Consider the following 25,104-nt stretch of genomic DNA (forward strand, 5'->3'; position numbering starts at 1 on the left):
CCTATATCTTCAGTACTTTCAAAGCACACTGAAAACGTGCAGGGCTGAAACTCAGTTCTAAAAGTAGAGTAAGCAGCAAACTTCAGCTGGGAGATATGGCAACCAGACAATTCATGGAGATGAATGATCTGCACCAGTGCTCACATATGTACATCAGTTTTGCCCTCTAAGCTGCCCAGAGGGCTGAAAAAACTCAATAATAAAAATTACTCCTCTAAAGGGCTTTGTTTTGAAACAAAGGTTTTCTGGTAAGTTGTTCGCTACTCAATATCAGCAACTTGTATCAAAAGTGGTCCTCCCTGGAACAGGTAAAGGAAAGGTGGAGGTGACGTTTGAAAATAGATGTGTATATATAAGGACGTGCTCTGCACCAGTATTATTACCCCACTGCTCCCCTGTGACCTTGCAGGAACCTCATCTATCACTTGGGCCATTCCCTCTATCAATCAGATGGCCTCTGCTTTGCAGTTACAGCTACAACCACCATTTCAACATATTCAGACAAGTTCCGCACTCTTAATGCCACTTGTTGGGCAGAAGGATCACACAGTTTCTCCCTTTCCTTCCCCTGCCTCATGCTGCCTTGCTGCAGCATCTTCATGGAATCACAGAATCAAAGAATCATTTTGAATGGAAAACACCTTTAAGATAATTGAGTCCAACCATTAACCTAACACTGTCACTAAAACATGTCCCTAAGAACCTCATCTATGCATCTTTTAAACACCTCCAGGCATGGTGCCTGAACCACTTCCCTGGGCAGCCTATTCCAGTGCTTGAAAACCCTTTCCATGAAGATGTTTTTCCTAATATCCAATCTAAACGTGGCTTGCACTGCCAATGATTGACAACCACCTGAGCAGCCCAGCCCGCTGCCACACCAGCTTCCACTGGCACTTGGGGGCCTAGATCGAAAAGGACATTGCAGCACTATGCTCTAGAAGGTACCGTCGTCCTCCTGCTTTTGCTGTGGTCATGGGAGAAATAATGGGAAGCTTGTCCCCTGACACATGCTCCAACATGCCCTGGAAACCATCTTGCTCCTGTGTCACAGGGCCTGATATCTATATCACATATGGGCAGAAAGAAAAATGTCTAGGCAATTGTTCTTCCAGCATTTCATCCTCTTGCCCTTCTCAGGGTGCCCCCTGAGTAGCCTTTGGGTCAGGTAAACTCTCCCTGCCCAGTCTTTCGCCTGTAGACTTAAAGCTGTGATTTTCATACATGTTAGCTACCGTCAGATATAGGGCATCAAGCCTTTGGATTTCCATTGAAAACCCCAACCGAAATTAGAGATCAGAGATTACAGCCAGCAAAAGTTACACACAAGAAGATGCAGCCTAAATAAACCCATCAGCAGATCAGAACCATGACCGCATTTGGAGAGAAAACCCCAGTCAGCTATTCTTGTCTCTTTCAATCTTTTTGAGGGGATAGAAGGACATTTATGGTAAAGGGCTGGAGAGAGACATTAGACAAGTTAGCAAAGGATTACCACAGCTGGGAGACAAAGAGAAGAGGGATACCATCTTTGGCCTCAAAAACTGTTCACCTGCAATAGAGAAAAGTGACTCCTAAATAATGAGATACGTTCTTGTCTCAGATCATCTGGAAAGAGATTTTTGAAGCCTGTCAATAAGGTGACTGCCCAGTTCCAAAATGACACACGTTTGACACATGTAAACGTCAGTAGAAAAGCAAATTAAGAAATCAAAGTCTCAGAATATTTGGGTTGTCCATGAGATTTACAGAGCAGACTTTAAAAACCCATCTCAAGTTCAGCTTCAATTATCATTTGATAACCAGATCCCATGGCAGTCCCTATGGAAAGAGGCCAGATTTTCAGAAGGCCCCAGAAGCTTTGTTAAGGAAGACTCAAGATGCTGAACTATTTGAAACTTGTAATTAACAATTTGTCTTTCCTGTGCTGAATGGTATTGAACTCAGAATCTAGAAAATGCCAAGGAATTTAAAATAAAAATCTGGAAGCACCTTCTAATGTAGGAGCAAACATACAATTTCCAAGAGCATAGGTACACTGGAATTATAAAGCAGCTTTGGCTACAGGGTGTTAAAATACAAAGAATTTAAATGTTCCAGAGAAACTTAGCACTGAAAAACTTTCAGCAAAAAATTACACAAAAGAGATACAAATTAAGCAAGGTCTAGTCATAGTTGTTTTATTATTTAAACAGTTCAGCATCTAAATGAAAGCAAAATATCCCAAAGAACATTCTGAATTCTTTAGTATTCAGACTACAACTCCAGCTCTGCTTGAGCAAATGAATTCGCAATTCATATTTAGAGAAAAAAAAAATCCAAGTTTTAAAATTTTTTTAATGGCTCTTGAAAGCCTGACAAGTGCTGTAATTAAAAAAACAAACAAGCCCCAAAAATCTGCTGCCCTACCTCTTGATTTCCTGATTGTCTCTTAATTAGGAGCCTGGAAAATGTTTCTGCATAGAATTTTTTTTTAACTTGTAAAAGGGAAATAAACCACCGTATTCTTTATTGGAATGACTAACATGGAGAAATACTTTCTCACTCTCTGCTCACAGAAAATCAGCTCTACAGTTCTTTGCAGTTGCTTCTTCATGCAAGGAAAGAAGCAGAAATTATTCAATAACCCGAACGCCTAAAAATTTAAACAGGCACAGAGTACTTGGTGTGAAGCAGACAGAAGGTACAGCCAGAGAGCTTTTCCTGTGCATGAAAATACGCTTAACTTGGCTCTGTTTGGTCTCACACTCCTCTACCCATTCCTTCACTTCTATGCCTGCACTTCATACAACTACTGTTCAATATTGCTGTTTAAATTAGAGCTCCATTTGCTGCATTAAATATTGAGTATAAGAGAAACACTGCAGGCCTGAGGAAGAGCTTTATTCCAAAGCCTGTTGTCCCAGCATCAGCCCTAACACCAGCCTTACATGGAACAGATGGTGAAGCCACCGCAAGATCCCACGTGTAGCTAATGGTCTTCAATGTACCAGAGACTCATCTTCTGTACTTTGAGACCCACAAAAGAGCATGCAGGTGCATAGAAATGTTTGTTAGGTCACTCAACTTGTCATACCTTCATAAAAAGCTGCTTTTTTTATAGTCTTCTATAGCATTTGAGATTAGCAGCATGATTTTAAAACTTTAATATAATATCCTCATATCCTTAAAGCCATGTCAGCCCTTTCATGGATACCGATGCTCATATAAAACATCTCTGAACTGTTTCAAATGCTGAGACACATGCATTTGTAGTTGTAAAATTTCCAGTGGTGCTTTAAATTCTGACATTTCCATTTATTGTATCATTTTTAGGACAAAGGTATACGTTCAGTTAAATGAGCCATACTGCATTACTAAAAACTGGACTGAAAACTGAAATTTGCCATGAAGCAGACAGCTGAAACAAAAGAGTTCTAGAAATCTAGAAGGAAAAATGAGTCTGCCTGGCCAGTTTGTTGTTTGTGGGGTTTTTTTGGTTTTTGGTTATTTTTAGTTTGTGCAAGATGAGTTTTTTCATCAAATTTCACCAGCTCAGTAAAGTATTTTTGTTCTGCAGGATGACGGTGAGGCACATTCAGAGTTAACCTGCAGAGTTCAAGGGCATAAGGACCCCACAGTCACTGCTATACAGTAATGAACAAAATTAAAAACAAGACGAAATACATCAACACATCTGGCACAATGGGAAAACAGGAAGCCCAGTCACCAAAAACAGCAAAGAAAAACCCCTGATTTCAATGACCCTTTTCCTCCCTGACTTTTCAGAGAATAAGGAAGCAGAGATCAAAGGTATTAAAGTTTAACTGGCTTCAGGGTTGAGCATAGACATTAATATTAAAAATTCATATTCAGACTTGGAAACAATTGACTCAGCACAAAGCACTGGTAGCCTGTAAAGAAAGAGAAGGCTGCTTGTTTTCAAGTGCAGTTCACAGAGCATTTAGGAAGCAGGGTTGCATCTGGTCACACATGAAACCTTAACAAAAGGACAGCGGCTTCATTTTGGTTTTCTCTACACCACAGTGAATGTAAAAAAGCCATAAAATTAGATATGGAAAAGGTGATCTTTTCTAGGACAGCGAATGATTTACTACAAATGAGCATTGTTCACTCATTTCAGAGCAGCACTGTTTGGATCTGCAGCAGTTTAAAATGAGGCTTCTAAGGCCAAATTTGTTGCAGTATCAACCAATCTTACAGAAGTCTTTGCAGGGAGAGAAACCATCTTGCAACTGTGGCTTGTTGTCTTTTGTCGAGGCCGGGCACCCTCAGAAGGGACCCGGTTCTTGCAAGCTGCTGTTCTAAAGTTTTGGATTCAATTAATAGAAGCTCTTCTTCATACTTTTCCTTCCAAAATACATGAGACAACCCTAGGAAATCAGCCACTCATTTGAAATCTTAAAATGTAATTTCAAAGTCTCTGACTCTATTCCTACAGCCTATTAACTCTAATTATCTTTAGGATGACGACCAGCAATGCGGCTTTTGAAACTTTTACCTTTCAACCGTATCTGAATCAGAAGGGGGAAAAAAGATTTCTTCCACCTTTACACCCAATACACAAAGAAACACACATGAACAAAGAAAGCCTGCATCAGACTCCACTTTTTTTTAAGTATTCAAAAGAGAGCTAGAAGAACCCTCAAATACTCTTTAGAATTGGTGACATGGACCAACTAAGGGGTCTTTCAATATTAATGGAAACTGAATTTTAAACAGACTCACAATAACATACAGACTATATACAAATACATACTATACTATATGTATATATACTATATACAAATATATAAAGGGTGAGTGTCACGAGGATGGAGCCAGGCTCTCTCGGTTACAATCAACGGTAGGACAAGGGGTAATGGGCTCAAACTGGAACACAGGAGGTTCCACTTAAATATGAGGAGAAACTTCTCAGTAAGGGTGACAGAGCACTGGAACAGGCTGCCCAGGGAGGCTGTGGAGTCTCCTTCTCTGGAGACATTCAAAACCCACCTGGACTCCTTCCTGTGTAACCTCATCTAGGCGTTCCTGCTCCAGCAGGGGGATTGGACTAGATGATCTTTCAAGGTCTCTTCCAATCCCTGACATTCTGTGATTCTGTGACTAGAATCTCGATCTTGAGGTATAAAAGAAGACATAATATATCGCATGACACCTCTGTATTCAATCACAAACCAGTCCAAGCTATTAATTAAAAAGCTTACTTTAAGTTAGTTGTATACTTGTCACCTGGCAAATATGGGACAATTAATAAAAGCAGCTCACACCTTTCAGACACCAGAGATAGAGTATTTTGTGAATAAATTATTTATATGCATATTTATATATTTATATAAAAATAAAACAATAACTCATCTCTCTTTCCTTGGTATGAGTTTTCAGCTTCGGGTCTGTTCAGCCATGTACCAAACTGTGGTTGACTACACAGGGCAAATAAAGTGATGAAAAAAAGGCTGCTGGCCACAGAGGGAACTTACTTGATCACATCACTTCATATTGACAAATTGTGGCCAACTATTTTTAAAGTACCATCAATGATGATAACAAACAACACTTTGAGGTGTAATTCTAGTGCCTGACGATTTTCATATGTGCAAGAGGATTTAAAGCACGTATTTTAGCATCCCCAGCTAAGCAACCTTCAACAAGGGGATTCACTGTATATTCGCTTTAGTAAGAGTGAGGAATGAGGCTTTTTGTTGTTTCGTTTTGTTCTTCCCCTTTTGTTCTCTCCACATTACCACAATGCTATACAATCTGTCTCTCCAGAGTTACAACAGCTCAGTCAAAATCACTTCCAAATGCTTACACGAGCTTGCACTGATCACTTCACTGTGTATATAATTCCTGTTTTATGAGGCTAGCAGAAATTAAAACAACATTTTGCGGAGACAAAGAGATACTAAAGCAGAGTCAGCAACAGATATCTCTGCTGCTTCTTTTCACTGAGATCCATTTACCCAACTGGATGTGACTGACAGAACAGAAACACTCAAAATCAATGATGGCAAACCCTTAGCATGTCTAACTCTGGTGTTGAAAGAGATTTGGGCTGGCACCAATTAAACTAAGTTGTACTGCCAAATTTCAAAAGGCACAAGGCTCTATTGCTGCTATTGACACATTCCTCTCCGAGCAGAAAAGCAAGAGAACCACTTTGAACTATAAAAACCTCTATCTATTCAACTCCTCACTCTTTGCTAGTCCACGGAGATCTTTCATTTCAAACTCTGTGGGGCAGGCAGCCTTTTTTGCTGGCTGCTGCTGTATAGCACTTAGCATGGCTAGTTCACATTCAGCGCTGGGGCTCTTGGAAAATGTCATTAACTACCGAAGAACAGAAAACAAGGAATAAATTGCTCATTTTTTTTTGCATTATCCGAACTCTGTGGCATGAAATAGGTTTTGCCAACATAATTAAAATCTCTCCCTGTCTTACAGGTTCACACCAACATAGTGTTAAATATTTCTCTAGCTGAATATCTGTAAAAAACTCTCAACTGCTGAGAGGTATGCAAATGATTAGCAATTACTTAAATTGCATAATTTTCAAGTAGGCACTCTACAGGACACATCTCTCCTTTGGGGTTGATCCCAAGGCAACAATCTCCAGTTACATGCTGTTTCCTGCACCAGCTGCTCTGGTTCAACGGGTAACACGCTACTGTCTTCACTCAAGTGTAAACCGGTGTAGTGAACCAGAGCCTGATTTTGCAATGTGCTCTGTGCACTCAGATACGTGTGAGTGCTTCTCTATTACTGATTTTCATTCCTCCTGGAGATTTTCAGGTTTTGAAACCAGAAAATATAACCTTGCTAGACTATGACATCCAGGGAAGACACACCAACTCATATTAAATTCAAAAGCAAAACTCCCAATTTAAAAGTAATTCTGATCTCAATATCAAGTCTCCCACATCACAGTGCATCTGGTTCTTTCACTGCAATGACTCTGGTTCAGCTGAATTATTCATATAATATTGCTGCTCTACTATCAAAGAAACCGCAGTATTTTTTGAAAGAGTGGTGCGAGACCACTGTACCTTTTTGAGAGAATTAATGGATTTAGGTACTAACAAAGAAAGAATGTGCAGATTCACTCAATTTAAAACCACAACGTATTCCAGGTGAATTAGAATAACAAAGAAATTCGAGCACAGCTCCTTGCTAAACTCAGTTTGATGTGGTTTTGTAATCTTAAACGTGTTATTGCAGTCTTAACAGATCACTCGGCTTGTTTTAAAGATGTACCAGGTGAGCATTTTGCTGAGGCATTCTGAAGCATTTGTGTGCAGCCAGGGCGCACAAGGTTTCTTGAAAGGAACATGCCACAGCTTGACCCACTGTCTGGGGACAGTATACACTAGCCAAAGTTTTCAGACCCACTCAACTATAGCTGCGTTGTCATTTCTAACAAAAATATTTTTTTAAAATAGTACAGAGGAAGTGCATTGGGAACTGCAACACAAGCACAAATGCTTTTTGGAAAGAGATCACATTTGTTCAGAGCTGCCAGCCCTTCCCGCCCTGCTCAAGTTTTCACTGTTAAACTCAACAACTTACCACATAAAAAGTTCTCCTAAACACTAATCGCTCAGGACTAAATCCTCCATGATAAGCACTGTTGAGGCAGAAAGCCACACCTCACATCAGCACAGCTGGGAACACCATTATCAACACCTTCGACAGGTGTCTCCAGTGACAATACAGATTCAGGATAATCTGGCCCCTGCCCTAGCTCATAAGAATAATGAAGACTTTTCTTCTTAAAAAACAACCAACCAACCAACCACATAATACAGGACAAGAAGAATCTCAATTCCAACTTTCTTATAATACCAAAGGTCTCCTCCTTGTCCCCTACCACACCCTTTCTCATTTCAGCCCTACTCTTTCCTCTCTGGAAATCTCACTAACACTTTCCAAAGCTCCTTCCCTGTTTCCACAGACAGAAGAAACTCAGGTTTACATGCAGTACCTGCAGGTAAATTCAAGCTAAGCACTGATCCTTGCTGTGATAATCACAAAGATATAAGTGGACAATGGAGCCTTAACCCCTAACTACCATGAGCACCCTGATGTTCAGCCTTTTCTTGTTGCTCTCGTTGCTTTTAGCGCCTTACCTGGTTGATGACCTCAATTTTTACAGATTACATACTTCAGTAACAAGTTGTGTTCCTCAACTGTATTCTTGGTAACCAGCTTGTCAATTACTCCATCTTACCAGTTGAACTGAAGAAGGAAAAAATAGTAATTTCCTACCTTGATCAGTTCTTTGAACTTGGGGTCTTCTTTTGAGTTAGGATCAATCATGGTGCGTTCCTCATTCTCTTCTGTCCAAAAAAAATTGGAACATTTAGTTAGAACCTCTTCAAATATACACTGCTGAAATACTGCAACAGTTCCTAATCATGAAGTGGCCTGTCAGCTGATCAAGAAATGACAGTACCTACTCATCATCTGAGAAAGGGAATATCCTATGAGCAAAGTGTTAGGCATTTTAGAGATACGCAGAAAGAGAACACAGCCCTAACTTCCCTAAAATAAGTTTGTTACCACTGATCTTCCCCAGCTCAGACCCTGCAGAATACATCAGGAAAACCACCGTTCTCTATACCCTGTGGAACATGTTAATATTAACATACTAAAAAGTGCAGTCAACTACTTTTCTCCCTCTCCTCAACTCATGTTTAATCTATATTTTAAAACACCTGTTCCAAATTACACCATTTTGAAGAGTATCCCAAGCTTATGGCACTGCACTCATTGCAGCTGCTGAGACCTGGGCTGATAGTTTGTGTCTCCACTCTCTGGTTCCCTGAAACTTGGTCACACACACAGCCCTGAGCGCATCCACCTCTGGTTAAGCTGCAGAATGAAAATTACCCCAATTTACATCAGTTGTACATGTGCATGAGGGAAGAACATAAAACAGATTTCTCAGGCGTGCAGTCTTTATTTCTTTTGTTGCTGTGGGATGGAGAGATATGAGAAATGCTCCCCAAAAGCCAGCAGGACAACCACAAGAGGCATGAATATAAAGAATAATTTTTAGAAGGGATGATTTGATATAGAAACATTGGCAGCAAAATCAACTTGAGCTTGGCGAGGCCAACAACCAAACAACCTTTAGCAGAATTATCTTCACAACAGCACACATGGACACACGTGTGTTTGTATGTTACCATAGATATGGATACCAGCATTTAGGAAACAGCTGGAGCACATCTAGTATCTTAAATTCTGGTGCTTCCTTTTAAGTAGCAGATGTCTCCTTGCGCCCTTCATGTCAGCCCCTTTAGTAGCAAAGTGGTAGCTGTGATCTGGGTTAGATCCGTTCCTTTAAGTGGAGAGCAAACCCTGGCTACTACAGCAAGAACACAAGGATAGGTGATCGTGTCACAGCTACATGAGGTAATCCCCATCTCTTCAGCTAAAATCACTATTGCGATCCCCCATGGATTTATCTTTAGCTGAGTGTAGACAGGCCGCACAGAGTCCTATTTTCCTACTGATTTCCCAGTTCCTTCCAGCATGACGACAAAAGAGGGGTTTTTTGGTATGACCACAGGTCAGCCCATTGCCACGTTGCACAGAGGAACCTTTCCCAACAACAACCAACCTACAGTGACTTCCCTCTGCAGTGCCAGACCTCACTGCTGCCAGATGACAAACACAACACTCACACATCCTAGAGATAAGACAGACTATACCATCTGACTGGGTTACTTTAGTATTCACCCAAACACTTGGGTTCAGTATTTTCCAGGGCCCCTTATCTTTATTAAAAAAAAAAAAAATACCCTGATATCTGAGCATATGTGACAAATTTCCAGAAGCCTACGAAAAAACATGAATTCTTTTGCTGCTCTTTTTCCCCTGTTCCTTGACTTCCTCATTACTCCCTGGGATGAGTCAGGCAGTCTGGTCGTAAGGAAATGACAACTACTACACACCCAAAATACCACTAACTGAAACTCTGAACAAGGTTTGACCCATAACGGTATACAATTCACCACAGAACTTTTCTTAAGGTTGACCTGTGGCCATGTCTTTGCATGACAGGCCTTCAGGAGTGGTCCTGTATCTTCTGAAGTCATACACACCTTTAGTGGTATCCAGAAGAAATCACTGGAGACTCTCCTGATCCGTACATATACACAGAGAAACCAACACTTTGCCCATGTCTTACAAGAACAGCACTTTGCATTTCCTACTACTCTTCTAATCAGAAAATCTAAATGACTAATAGTTTTTAGTTTCCTGTTTTATTATTTGTTTCTATGACAGCTTGCTTCAGCTAATCCCATACGTTAGGCCAGAAAAGAAGAAAACTTTTTTTTTCAACAAGTTTTAAACATTTGTTGCTATTAAATTATGTTGCTGCTCTTGTCAGGACTCAGGGAGGGCAGGGAATGGAGAGAACAGGAATTAGAATATTTACCTTCTTTCTATAAAGCATTTATATACTTCTATCCTAATCACATTTAATTACTATTTTTAGCAGCCTAAATGCTCATCTGTTCATTCAGTATCAGGACCCATTTTGTCATTTGTACCATCACTTGCAATGTGGCAGCAATAATCCAAGGAAGGACATGGCATCCACTAGTTAACAACAGTGTAGTATGTACATTGAGACAAGGCAGTCTAAGGGTTCCATAGGAGCAACCACACACTTCTGCTACAGACTTTCTGTGGGTTGGTCCTTTTGCACTTCAGTTTCCAATCTATATATACAGAGAACACACAACTTCCTTAGCAAAGCAGGATATCCATGAGGACAAATAAAGAGAGACATCCACTTGGCCAGTGGGTTAATGGAACTGAAGTAACACTTAAGCAGACAAATTCAGCAGTATTTTCCACCTAATTCTTTGCAAATCTCAACTTTCTGTTTGCTTTCAGGGTGACCACAGAAGAACAAGTTTTCTGCCAATTCATTGAACAAGTCAGTTTTCCCGTATACTACCCAGTTTAAGTATATCTACGTAGCTGGCACTGCTCTTCAGATTTCATTTTAGCCTGTCTAATTTCTAGTCTACATGTAACATACAATCATTCTAAATCCTCATGCCCAATTCTTGCAGTTTCAACTAAGCAATCTACATTCAACAGTAAAGCAATGGATATGGGTCGCAGTGGCCACCTTTATTAATAATTGCTTAATTGAGGTCTGTATCTTGAATACTTTACCTAATAGTGTGTCTTCTGGGTGGATGTCCACAGCGCTTGGGTTCATTGGTGCATTGATAGCATTTTTACCTTCTTCCTGGAGGTCACTCACTGAAGAGGAGGAAAAAAAAGAAAGAAAAACCATAATAAATGCAAAGTTTGCAGACATGTAGGGGTTAAAGTGGGCATTCATAGTAAGAGAAAACATCTGGTAGATCCATTTCAAAATTGGCCTACAGTTTATAGAATTAAGAACTGCAGCCACAGTGGAAAATAAAAGCAGAGAAACATCCTTCTATAGGTTCTTATAAAACTGAGACACCACACTACTGGCTGAAAATATTTTGCAAGAAACCCAACTCTGTGGTAGGAGCAACCTCAGAGTGCTTGTTTCTCCAGAAGGAAGGGGTGTGAGCTTTGTCCACAGGATGGCCCAGATCTAGAGCAGATGCAAACTGTAAAAACAAACTCAATTTCTGATAGCATGTCCAGCACTCATCACCACCTTTTCCAGCTGCAGAACACCAGGAGCTGCAATTTGCTATTGGCCTTATTAAAAGCCTCAGAGAATCCCAGAGAGACCTACTAAATAAAGACAAAAATGTATTTAAATCTACCATTACCACTGGCTAAAAATAGATGTAGCACGATCTGGTGAACCCGAATCTTGAATTTGTGATTTAAAGCTCCTATCCCAAACCTACAGCTCTCATTTGCGAAAGTCAGTAAAGTATCCTTCATCAATAAAATGGATATTAAAATACTTTCCTACATCCTGCCACATGGGAGGAAATGAACTTGAAAAAAAGTACTGAATAATTGTTGAGTATCTTCACAGAGCTTTACAGTAAGAAAAGCACTAGCAATGCTGTAGCAATTTTATACTCTCCAAGGTATATTTCCTCCTAAACTCAGTTAATGATTATTTATTATAAGCCAAGCTATTGAAGTACAAGCATTTGAAATAAGCGATACAAAGATACTGCAGTAATTCCATCTATTCAGTGACAGTTCTGTGTTAGTATGGGCTAAAGTAATTTGTGGCAGCAAGAAGTCCAAGTCCCATACTTAGGGGGAAAAAAGCACAAGGATTTCCAAACAAATAAGGTCTGCAAGACAAACTTATCTGGGGAAAAAAAGGAGGAACAGTTGACTAATAGTCACAGTATCTCAACAAGCATTTCCTGCAAGAATAGTCACGATTTCCCTATTCAGATGGAAAATCAAACCACAGGCTATCATTTGCCTGCAGTCTGCAAAGGTTACAAAATCCTGTAGCAGCATTTGCTTTTTCCATGTGCAACAGAAGGGGAAAACAACAGTGGTCCTACTGCCCCAGAGGAGGAGAGGGACGACAAATACACTACCATCCCCACTCCTCCTCTCACAGATACTTGAAAACAAGGTGCTTAAAACAAGTTACCACATTTCTTAATTGCGGTTCCAAGATGGTACTGAATTCTGGTTCATGGCATGATAATGAGCATGACTAAAATCCTCAATTATGAAATGCAGTTCTTATGTTCAGCAAGCAACCAATCCTATATTTCTGAGATCTTATGGCTTATGAACCATGTCAGTGGCTGGTTAGAGCTAACACAGCACCAAGCCTGCGGAGAAGGGGTCTGCAGCAGCAGGCACAGCTTGTTTTTGGTATTGTCTAACCTCTGCAACGGGAACAGAACAAGATTCTCCACTGCAAACAGAATACAATGTCTGCAGGCTGAGATTTAACCTCCTGAATAAATGTCGTTATTAAAGAAACTCTTAATTATCCCTTTGCTGCATTCATCCTCATGTTTTGGAAACCTCTACAAAGGAAGGTCAGGGAGTGAAGAGGCCTCATGCAACAGACCACAACAGCCCTCACAGCATGCCTTACCCAGCCCAGCCTGCCTTACACCCATCTAGAGCTTTCTCACCCAAGCAGCTCCTACACTGTGATGCCAACAGGAAAACAGCCACCAGGAGACACATGAAAAATCATGTTGAAACTGGACGTTACAGGTGAAGTTGGTTAAAACTCTGCTGGGACTATAAATGCCCAGATTCCACTTAAACCACACTGTTTGAAAGTACCAGCCTTCTTTCTAGATGTAACTCTTTTCATTACTATAGCATTGCTGTCATTCTGGGAATGCCAAGCGTTCAATAAGGCCAGGGCATCGCTGTTCCTAATGCCCTGGAAATTCAGAAAGGGAGCTGCCAAGTTCCTCAGGGCAGTGAACACACGGTACTGTTTTCAGTGGGTGCTATATAAGCAAAATACTGCATAGATTTCAAGACAGAATACTCTGAAATACAGCAAAACTGGTTTTATTCCTACAAGTTAAATTAGATGATACACTTTTTAAAAAATATGAAAAGTATCACACTCTTCCTAACACGAATACCTTGTTTCTGAGCAATTTACTGAACCAAAAGAGAACGTTCACATGGATTTGAGTATTAAACCCCCTCCCTCACAAGATGAAGAGCCACATAAAGCCCTTACACTTGACTTCAGATCCCATGTAGCCTGGCCAGATCCCACAGGACTAAATCATCCTCACCTATGGCTACCAGCAAAGCACAGCTAGGCCAGCAGAAAGCTTCCCACAGCCTTCTGCCCAAGAAGAGTCCGGCTTACAGAGAGCTCATACACCAGGTCCTAGGCAGACAGCTTAGGAAGAGATTCTCGCTGCAACCATAATCTTTCCTACCTCCTTTTTTGCGCCTTTTACACAGGAGCCCGGCCATCCCAGCCCCAGCGGCACACGCAGGTCACTGATGAACCTCATGGGCCGTCTGAATGCTGAAGGAGAGGCAGCAACTGGATAAGGGGCTGCCACCTCGGGACTGCCAAACCTACGTCAATTCAGGCACGGTGACATCGGAGGAGGCACTAAGATAGCCTGCCAGCTGCTATGTGGGGGTGGGGGCCAGGAAGGAGGACACAGCACTTGGCCATGGACTCCCAGACAAGAATACCTCCCTATCATTGCCAGTTCTGCTGCTGGTTGCCTCAGAGCAGGCGCAAGAACCTCAAAGATTGCTCCCCTGCAAGGAGCTTCCTGAGAAAGCCACCTCCAAGCTCTGGCCAATGCACAGACGGGTCCCGCACCCCGACAGCTCACCTCAGGAACACACAAGTTCACAGAGCAATAGCCAGCATGCAGAGAAGCAATTGCCCTCAGGAACATACATTTGCCAGGGGAGTCTGTATAGGAATGTAGCGCAAGATTGGTGAGGAGGTTAGGTAAACGTAAATCTGCTCAAGTGACTTGTACCTGTCTGTAGAAAAAGCACATACATCACACTACTTGTTTTACTGACCTTGTGTGCTTGATGAGTAGAACCTCTGTGTTAGATAACATAGGCTTGTGAGAAATACTAGGCACCTTATCACTATGTCTGAGATTCCTGCTTTGTTGTGAGAAAGAGCGGGAGGCTGCACCTGCCTGAAGCCTTGAAATATAGGCGAGCTCAGCAGGCCCAGTGATCTTCTATCAGGGCTGAACTTACTAGTGCCTACGTCCCCACTTGTGTCACCTCTGCCTGGGAGCTCAGGTGCCACTTTGGAGATCCCCCAGTAGAGAGGTAACTAAAACAAAACTTGCTCTTTGCAATGCATTCGTGGCCTCTGGCTCTTTTTGCAACGTGCCTGCGTATGTGTAAATAGAGTCCCAGCATCTGCTGCACTCCAGAAACCTTTCATGCTGTGCTTGAACAAACACTGAGGACTTTTTCCCTGCTCGCTGCCCCCAGTATTCACTTATTACTGGTAAGCAAAGAAACAGAAGCAGGAAAAGGAAACTGAGCCCCAATACTGGAAAAAAACAGAGAACCCACAAATGAACAAGTGAAGATAGCTAAAACAATAGTCAGGATGGAGCAACAGGTTCATTTCTGAGAAGAACCTGATTAAGAGTTTTAAAGCAAATTTACAACAAAGAACAGGTTCCAGCCCATGCTTTCACAAATCCAAAGGTACTGTAAAAGACTATGGATACGACTCAACTGTCAAATGCCAACCCTCCCGACTTTGTGTCAGCAACAGTGACCTCGCTGTACGACTTATACCTGCACTGAATGAGCCATCCATGCAAGAGGGCACTTTACTGGTAGAGCAGAGCTGTGCTGGCACAGCAGGTTATAGTCACAGTAGGTCCCACATGAGGCACTGCTCCTCCTTGCCTGCTCCCCACCTGCCCATTCACGGGTTCCCTTCTTTTCCCCTTCCCTTCCCCACAAGAAACATCTTCCCATCTTGTGTCACCACAGTTCTTCACCCTCTAAATGAGACCTGTGTAAAACATCTTTCTCTAAAGCCTGATAATTTCATAGATCAGTCAGAGGAATCCTGCACTAGGGGAAGTCAGGAAGGGGTAGGAAATTGAGGACAGGCTGGGGTAGCGTCACTTAGTCTAAGGCTGGTCCCCTGGTTCCCTTTCCTGTATTAGTTGCCCTGGGCTGGTTTGTTTGCTCCTGATGGGGCACTCCAGGGCAGAGGTCTCCCTCAGACATGCCAGCAGAATTCGTACGAGCAGCCCCAGCATCAAGGGAACACTCTCCTGCTCACAAACAAGTTTTGCACCCGCCTTGGCCCACAACACAGGCTCTGCTGAAGGCTTACAGCCTTAACATAAAACTTGCCAATTGTCTAAATGACTCAGCTGTGAACTAACACAGGACAAGTCAGGTGTAACTACAAGCATAGAAAGGTGATGCCTGGGAAAGGTATCTGGCAGAATTAGCTATGATTTCTCCCAGATGTCTGTTACAACCTCCCTCCCTTCTCGCTTGAGATGTCTCTGAGCTGACCCTCAGTTAACCAGCAGCACTAGTCTCCCAAACTGCTTCAGTACCCCACTGGCCAGCAGCTGCAAAACCCAAATGTAACAGGGACGGGCAAGTGGCCAAGGCACTCAGCAAAAACCCTGTTTCCCTAAACCAGAAATTTAAATTCACGGGTAAAAGGTCACTTCTCTACCGGTCCCCAGGAAAGCAGCAAGGGCTCCTGGCAGCCCTCCTGTGTTTTAGCAATCTCCTGGCCATGTCAGCAGTCAACATGATTTAGTCACATTGGAAGCTGTGCTAGCCTTTCAAATAAATTAATATAATGAGTGGATCGCATACACACATGCTACACACCACTACCATCTGTAAACCAGGCAGGCTGTCTCGGTGCATGGGATTACACGCAAACTGCACAGAAAAGGGGATATTCACTGCAGAAAGTTGGAAGCTCCACCAGGGCCATCAAGGATTTCTCACAAGTCAGGAAATGGCCTTTAAAGTCAGCAGGAGAGCTATAAAAAGAAGAAAAGTCCCCGCTTTCTCCTTTTTATAAGAAAGAGCAAGCTGATGTCAACAATTTGATCCCTTCTACCTTTACTCAATAACTTTAGAGTAATTTTAAAAGATATCAACAACAGCACAGTCCACCTCTTAAGTCTCTACCATTCACTGCCTTATTATTAAAAAATTGACCCCAAGCCTCTGCCTCTTACAAAAACAGATGGTAAATGCTACTTAATTTTAGCCCTAGCTATTTCTGACTGCAAGGCTGAATCCCACCCCGCAGAAAGCAGCAGCTGTCGTGACGCTAATCACGGGTTCCTGGATACGGTGCTTTCCTCCGCATTCAAGCAGTGCCCAGCTGGCGCCGCAGCGCTGCCCGACCGCAACTTTCACACAATGTACTTTCATCTCATGACTAAACCCTAACTTGGGAAGCTATCAGACTGGTTTGTCACCCTTGGCTCCATTACAGATGATTTGTTCAAATGACTTTGTCATCCTCTTCGGTCGGAGCAGCACCCGGAAGGGACACATGCAAAGACCATGTAACACGAACTGCACGGGAAGCTCTTTTCCTGCCCCCAGTCTCTTACTGCTGCCCAAGTTTCCTTACTCTTCCCAGAGATAAAACTGCAACCAGCTGCACTTTTTCAAACAGTGACCCACCTGCCAGCAACTCATAAGAGTTCAGATAACCGTGCAAAATAGAAAGTCCACATTCAAGACCATTTCTACCCTATTCTGACCAGTGACATAACTCTCATTCATTCACATCTCAGGTCAGACGTGGCCACGGGACAAATCCCCCTGATGAAACAGCCAACCCTTGCATAAAACCCTTTTGCTTCCCACATGAGGTGTCAGAAGCAACAGGTCCCTGGTGGGTGAAGACCCTGCAGTGTCTGTCTCTTAACCCGTTCCAGACCAACAGAGGTAGGATTTCTACCTGACACCTAAAACCTTTTAGCAAAAAGTTGTCTTCAAAATTGTAAGGCTTCCAGGAATATTATTTTAAAAAAAATAAAGTTTTACAAAAACTGGTATTTTCCAAGAAAAACTGTTGCACTGAAAGACCTGAAAGGTTTAAAAGCAGCCCTAAATGTAGTGCATGCTGATACACTGACACTCTCTGTCTCTTTTCTAGAGACAAACCACACACACAACTCATCAGAGTCTGCTAGTGCATTACTAATCACTTAACCTTTACAAAAGGCTTTGAGATTTTTAATAGAGACTGCAGGAGAAAGACAAAGCCTCCATTAATTGTAACAGAGAATTAATAAACCCAGGCAGATCAAAGGCAAAGACTTGATCAAATCCACATAAAGGCACTGTATCAAGGGACTGCATTCAAAGCAGAACTGTGGTAATAAAGGAAATCATTTATATGCCTCGGTAGGCAAGACAAGGCACTCATACAACTAGGCTCTGTCACTTAAAGAAATGGAAAAATTTAAAGCATCAGAAGAGTAAAGCTAAATGCAACCTGTAGGAAAGGGCTGTGATAATGCTTTTGGTTTCACAGAATCATAGAATGTTAGGGATTGGAAGGGACCTCAAAAGATCATCTAGTCCAATCCACCTGCTGGAGCAGGAACATTTAGATGAGGTTACACAGGCACATGTCCAGGTGGGTTTTGAATGTCTCCAGTGAAGGAGACTCCACAACCCCCCTGGGCAGCCTGTTCCAGTGCTCTGGCACTCTCCAAGCAGAGAAGTTTCTCCTCATATTTAAGTGGAACCTCTAGTGTTCCAGTTTGTATCCACTGCCCCATGTCATATCATTGGTTGTCACCAAGAAGAGCCTGGCTCCATCCTAGTGACACTTACCCTTTACATATTTATAAACATTAATGAGGTCACCCCTCAGTCTCCTCCAGGCTAAAGAGACCCAGCTCCCTCAGCCTTTCTTCATAAGGGAGATGCTCCACTCCCTTAATCATCTTTGTTGCCCTGCGCTGGAGTCTCTCCAGCAGTTCCCTGTCCTTCTTGAAATGAAGGGCCCAAAACTGGACACAATATTCCAGATGTTTAGTTGCAAAGAGCACATCGCGCTTGCTTATATGGATGTATTAAACTTAACACAGATGAGTGGTCTGTTCTGTGACTGCCAGAACAAAGATCTCCCCTTTATTTTTGCCAGGGGTAAAATATGCATCTAGCACAGTAGCAGCACATTCGACACTTGGGACAGTCAGAAGTATTTATGGGAAGATGAGGCTTTGTTTTGTTTTGTTTATGAGGGTGAAATACCGCTTTTGGGTTTTCTCCCATGAAAAATTTTATCTTTCTATCAAGTTTTTTGTTTGTCTGATTTAAATTTTGGTCAAAAAAAAAACGACTTTTCATTTGTGGTGGGTGAGACCTGTGTTGAGACAACTAACATTAACACTGCGACAGCTGCACACGTACCAGCCCTCCTGAACTGAGGAAGGTGCGCTGGGGCAGGAGGGGAGCGGGCAGAGAGGCAGCAGCTCAGGAGAGAGCAGCACTTCACAGCCAGCGGCTTTCAGCATCACCAGCACTGGCAGCTGAACACCCAATCAAACAAAATCAGACCCTGTAATTGCTAAGCAGCCTATTACACGGCCCACTTCAATTCAGCAAGAAGGCTGAATCCTGCAAAAAGCAAGCTGCTTCATGTAGAAGCTACATAGTCTTGGTGTACATTATTTTAGTGCTTAGGAAAGCTGGGCAAGGGGTAGATGCTTTAGAGATTGTTTTATTTTTGCCCCAGAAATAAAATACACCCATAAGGGCCTGAGACCATTTTCCCATTTATTAACAAGTCTCTGCAAAAGCTAGTGCTTTTTTGCCCATTTTTTTTGTTTCCTACTTGCAAAAAGCAAGCAACTGTGGAACCAGCTCTCTGTTCCAGCTGTTTGCAGGGCCCTATGAATGCAGCGCTGGCTCTGTCGAGGAGGAAGGATGCTCCTGTCCTCACCCAGCCATTGCCCTGCTGGGCACCCTCACCTTCCTCGGTCAGCCATGGACAACACAACAGCAGGACTGACACTGCTCACAAAACCCAACAGATACATCCCCCTCCTCTGATATTAATCTGGCTCTGATAACAACTGGCAAAGCTGGAGCTGACCCACAGCTGCCTGGGCATAAATACAGTGATAAAAGCCAAGATGAGCCCACAGGACCAATGCAGAGCCACCATATTAACATTTGGGTCTTCTTTCCAGCAGTTGTACTGATCCCATTCAAGCCTCACAGCTACAAAAGCACCAAGCCAGAATTCAGCTCAGCATTTGGCTCCATGGCTGTTTTAGTCCCTTTCTGCTCAGCTCATTCAACAGGTCTAACACCCACTCAGCAAATACTTAAATAGGAATCCTTCGAAATAGGTTCTGCAAGGCAGAAAAGCAAGATGCAGACTTTAACAAAAGCTTACAGAGAACTACGGAACAAAAAGTCAAACTTGGGATAGATTATTTTGCTTTAAGTCCCTGTTTCTTGTTTATTTAATTATTGTCCTAAGCCATAGTTACGTAGCTGTCTTTATCGGGCACAAGCAGGCACCCATGCTGTCACCAAAGGGGCACTCCAGACTTCACCTCCACCCCCGGCTGCCACGCATTCCTTCCCCTTTGCTGGCACTAGTGGTTGCAGAAGCCACATTGTGGCACGGAGTGGGGATACCCTGTGCCTGAAAACTAACCAGATAAGAAAGGAAAAAAATATAAGGTCAGTTTTCACTGTGTAGACACACAAAGACTAATGATGGGGGGAAGGGGGAGAAGTTAAAAAAAAAAAACAAACCACCAAAACCCAGCCAGCAGAAATAAAAGTGTAGACAAGAATGGTGTTTTAAAGTATTTGTAAAATTACACCTACAAAAGTGAGGTTTTCAAGTACAGAAAAAGCCACCCCGTAGGGTACTGAGCAGACATACTGACCTAGTCAGCTTTGCTTCAGTCTCCCTGCCTTGACCTCACAACAGCAAGCCCATAGCTTTGAAAATTGCACATCTTTTAAAGCACATTTCCTTATGCCTGAGAGGCATAAATTTTTAAGCAGCTCCCAGCAAACAGTTCTGACACTTTGTCCTCCCTGCCCACAACAGAACAACATTCGCCTTCACACGGATGAGCAAGAAGAGGTGAACAAGCCACATTTGCTACTCATAACATGCTGCAGTGTTCTTGGGATGCTCGCTGGCTCTTACAGCTCAGCATCACTTACACCCTTTGTGCCTTCTGGGGTCTGGAACCAGCACCAGGCTGGGAGCAGGACCCCACAACTTAACACTGTGTATGAGTTCTCATTCCACAGACGTGAGATTTTTCTCCCCTGTTTCCTGCCCCTTGCACTAGCTTTTGCACAGATTTGTTAATAAATGGGAAAATGTTTCAGGTAAAGATGGTCCCAAGCCCTCATGTGTGTATCTTATTTCTAAGGCAAAAAATAAAACAATCTCTAAAGCATCTATCCCTTACCTAGTGCTCCTAAGCACTAAAATAATACACACTAAAACTATCCAGCTTCAGCACTTCAGGACTGAAGTGAGCATACCTTCAGCACTTGTGTTGTCCTGACCTTGTAAACTGATGGCTTCAATCCCAGAGTTTTTTGACAGGGAAAAGCCAAGCTGTTGGGTCAAACACCACAGGCAATAACTGCAGCTTGGAAGCACCCTAAAACAAATTAGGGAAATCTACACTCCCCGCTTCTGCACACAACTTCTACTTGAAAATGGGGAAAATATAACTTCTCAGCCTCCCCCAGCTACAATTCCACCACAACACAGAATAGGTCATTTCTTTCCACGAAGCAATGGTGGAGGATTATGGTTTCCTAACCACACCATATGAGCACCAGGACAACTTCCACCTGAAATAAGGTGGAGTCAAATCCACCTTATGAGAATGGAGGGAAAGAAAAAGTCTGATAAGAAGAGCAAAGGACTGAAGGAAACTTCTGGCCTGTATCCAATCCCAGTAGAAAACCTGCAAAGCTTTTTAAATTTACTGTCATAAATACTCCGTTAAATACCGTATTTTACTACACAGTGCTTAGTACTCCCCAAGGCTTCTGTGTACTCCTGCAACCAAAGCTGATGAGCACAAGCAGGTAGGGAACAGCGCAGTCACCGTCTAGGAACTCACAGTCAGAGATCGCCCACAAAGCAGGTTGATTTCTGCAAGGTGCCCAGCACCAACAAGACTCCTTTATCCAAAAGCAACTCCAGAAACCACAATCAGCTCACCACTTAAGGTACCCATGTTTGATGGGTCTGGGCAAAGCAAATCACCAAGGGAGAGACAGCAGAAGCTGTCAGAAACAGAAGCTAATAGCATTACTCTGGAAGAGAAATGCCTAGTCCATTCATTCAATTCTTGTCTTCTCCATCATGAAGAAATCAGGGAGAAAACAGCACTTCAGTTTACTGTCTCCTACGAACTTTATTTTTTCTGATCCCACATACGAATACAACCGTGTAAACTTTATCAAGCAGAATGTTCAGCATCAAAAAAGTCACTACTGCTGCTCGTGCTAACACGTTTTATGAACTGAGCTGGTTTCCATCCCTCCGTCGACTTCTTTCCCCTTCTCATGGTTTGACACCTCATTTCTAGATACCTAAATGAAACCCCCTTAGTTAATTAACAGCCCAAGCAGTTTTACCTGCTTCAGTTTGCTGCTTTCCCCATATTCTCTGCCCCCCTTTCCAAAGGCATGAAAAGGTTAACAGCCACCACCGAAAAGTAGTCTCCTGTGCAAATATGAAAACATTTGATGTTGCTTGCCCTTCTGAACACGTCAAGAGAAGTACAGAGTAACAGACTCACTTCTGAAGGCAATGATGGCAGGAGAACACAAGAAGTAAAAGAAAGGCACCGTCTTCTACAGCTGGTAGTACAGACCCCAACAAACAAACTTCACACAAATAGAAAGGAGGTGACAGCTATGACTTGCAATTCCAAAAAAGCAACTTTTCTGCTGTGCAACATAATTCTACAGGATGAGTAAGCTAAGATAAATGGTCCTGCAAACCACAAAAAGTGCACATGCCCAGTTGCTGGAGTTGCCCAAATGTCACCCAGAAAGACAAGGAAAACCCTGAAAAATACTCATATATAACAACCACATTTGCAACACACACATCGAGGGTTTTCTAGTAAATATTAGGTTTCAGTTCAACAGAACACAGAACCAATGGAGGGACAGGCAATGCTCCAGATCAGAAACTTTATCCTAAACACTCAACACAGAGTTTTCAGAGTATTGTATACTAAGGTCACTCATGTCCAGCTTCCTTTCCTCTGTCCTACCTGCAACCAGGGCAGTAAAGCAGTTTATTGAAAATGAACTGAAATATCTCACTATACAAGCAGATGCTGCAAAATACAAAGACGTTTTCTCAATGATTTCCATACAAGTCATATCTGGAAAATTATTTTACTTGTTGCTTTGAGGACCGGAGGAGCCTGCCAAGACAAGCACTGCAGTGATAAGCACTAGAGACCTCACAGTGAAAGCAAGACAGGAACTCCGAGCCCATAGTCAGATAAAATTCCATGAGGGGTAGGTACAGTGAAGATAGTGTCTGCCATAAAAGCACTCAGATGTTTAACTCTGACAGGTTTAGGTAAGAAATATACACCACCACATCCTAACTGAGCTGCTAAAGACCATGTAGAAAGAGTGAAGCCCAGGCCTCCGATTGGCATTCTAGTCCAGTCTCCCAAATACAGCCCTCACAGGATAATAAAATGCAATCAGGAAACATAGCCAGTCCAACAATCAAATTAAAACAACTCCAAAGCACAAGACAATGTCACATTTCACCAAGTATCAAAAAGACCTGCAGCTGTTATTATTTGTTTACTTAGCACATGAAAGTTTTGCATGATGTGCAGTTCTGGCTTTCTGTGGTCTGTTTTAAAGCCTTTGCACCAACAATACCAGGTCCCAAGGGCCAATGAGGTGGTGTTTCAGTGGGGTAGACATCTTAAAGACTTTCAAGCTCAGCTACTGGCCAGTCTCAAAATAGCTTTCTAACTGCACAGTCAAAGCCTCTCCAACTCACCCTCGCTAAAGAAGCAGCCAGAGCCCACTGGAATCCATGCTTTCCTCCTCACTAAAAGGTTAGACCAAAAAAACAAAAAGAAAGTTGTCCTCTTACTAGTGTCTTGGTGCAAAACCAGTAAAAGGACCCTGATGAGAAGCACAGCTCCACTGCACAGTCTTGTATTCACATGTTCACAAATCATTAATCCACAGGCTTCGCACTGTTTAAGAAATGTCCTTACTCTGGCCTTTGTTGGGTCTAAGCTGCCAGAAAGATGCATAAGATGACTGGATAATTCAAGGTGGAAAGGACATCAGGAGGTCTCGAGCTGAACCTCCTTCTCAAAGCAGGGTCAACTCTGAGATCAGGCCAGATTGCTCAGGGCTTTATAGTGTCACATCTTAAAACCTCCAAGAATGGAGGCTGCACAAACTCTCTAGGCATTCTGTCCCACTGCTTCATAGTCCCCAGCAGGCAAAAGTTTCTCCCTTTGTCCAGACTGAACCTCATTCCTTTCAGTTTATACCTGTTGTCTCGCTTCTCTGCAATGTACAACAGTAAAGAACCCGGCTCCATCTTCTCAATAATCTCATAAGTATCAGAAGACTGCTTATTAAAGATCTTCTGAAGCAGACTCTACTATAAGCTGAACAACCTCAATTCCTTCAGTTTTCCTCACAGGACAAGTGTTCCAGCCACCATTCTGGTGGCTCACTGCTGAAGGTGCTCCAGTTTAGCTCTGTCTTTCCTGTATTAAGGAGCCCATAAATGGACACAGTGGTAGTCAATGGTGTGGAGTCTAGTTGGAGGCCAGTTTCTAGTGGAATGCCTCAGGGGTCAGTACTGGGGCCAATATTATTCAATACATTCATTAACGATTTAGACGAGGGAATAGAGAGCACTATCAGTAAGTTTGCTGATGACACCAAGCTGGGAGGAGTGGCTGACACGCCAGAAGGCTGTGCTGCCATCCAGCGGGACCTGGACAGGCTGGAGAGTTGGGCGGGGAATAACCTGATGAAATTTAGCAAGGGAAAGTGTAGAGTCCTGCATCTGGGCAGGAACAACCCCAGGTTCCAGTATAGGTTGGGAAATTACATATTAGAGAGCAGTGTAGGGGAAAGGGACCTGGGGGTCCTGGTGGACAACAGGATGACCATGAGCCAGCACTGTGCCCTTGTGGCCAGGAAGGCCAATGGCATCCTGGGGTGTATTAGAAGGGGGGTGGTTAGTAGATCGAGAGAGGTTCTCCTTCCCCTCTACTCCGCCCTGGTGAGACCACATCTTGAATATTGTGTCAGTTCTGGGCCCCTCAGTTCAAGAAGGACAAGGAACTGCTGGAGAGGGTCCAGCGTAGGGCAACAAAGATGATGAAGGGAGTGGAGCATCTCCCTCATGAAGAAAGGCTGAGGGAGCTGGGTCTCTTTAGTTTGGAGAAGAGGAGACTGAGGGGTGACCTTATTAATGTTTATAAATATATAAAGGGTGAGTGCCACGAGGATGGAGCCAGGCTCTCTCGGTGACAACCAACGGTAGGACAAGCGGTAATGGGTTCAAACTGGAACACAGGAGGTTCCAGTTAAATTTGAGAAGAAACTTCTCAGTAAGGGTGCCAGAGC

At 42.8% G+C, this 25,104-nt stretch overlaps 1 protein-coding gene across 10 annotated transcripts in view; it reads right to left on the reverse strand.

Annotated features, from left to right (window-relative positions):
* The window catches only part of PARVB (parvin beta), a 70,722-nt gene that overhangs the window by 31,514 nt on the left and 14,104 nt on the right, over nucleotides 1-25,104 (reverse strand). For 7 of the 10 annotated variants that reach the window (XM_080355679.1, XM_080355677.1, XM_080355676.1 and 4 more), the window contains 2 exons: nucleotides 11,200-11,289; nucleotides 8,266-8,336 (listed from right to left, as the gene is read on the reverse strand). In XM_080355679.1, coding sequence (XP_080211805.1) covers nucleotides 8,266-8,336; nucleotides 11,200-11,289 — 161 coding nt within the window. Of the gene's footprint in view, nucleotides 1-8,265; nucleotides 8,337-11,199; nucleotides 11,290-13,880; nucleotides 13,961-22,098; nucleotides 22,187-22,262; nucleotides 22,390-25,104 lie in introns of those variants that run through there. The other 3 variants (XM_080355673.1, XM_080355680.1, XM_080355678.1) reach the window with 3 other exon arrangements.

This window comes from Nesoenas mayeri (genome assembly GCF_963082525.1).
Source record: "Nesoenas mayeri genome assembly, chromosome: 1".
NCBI lineage: Eukaryota > Metazoa > Chordata > Aves > Columbiformes > Columbidae > Nesoenas > Nesoenas mayeri.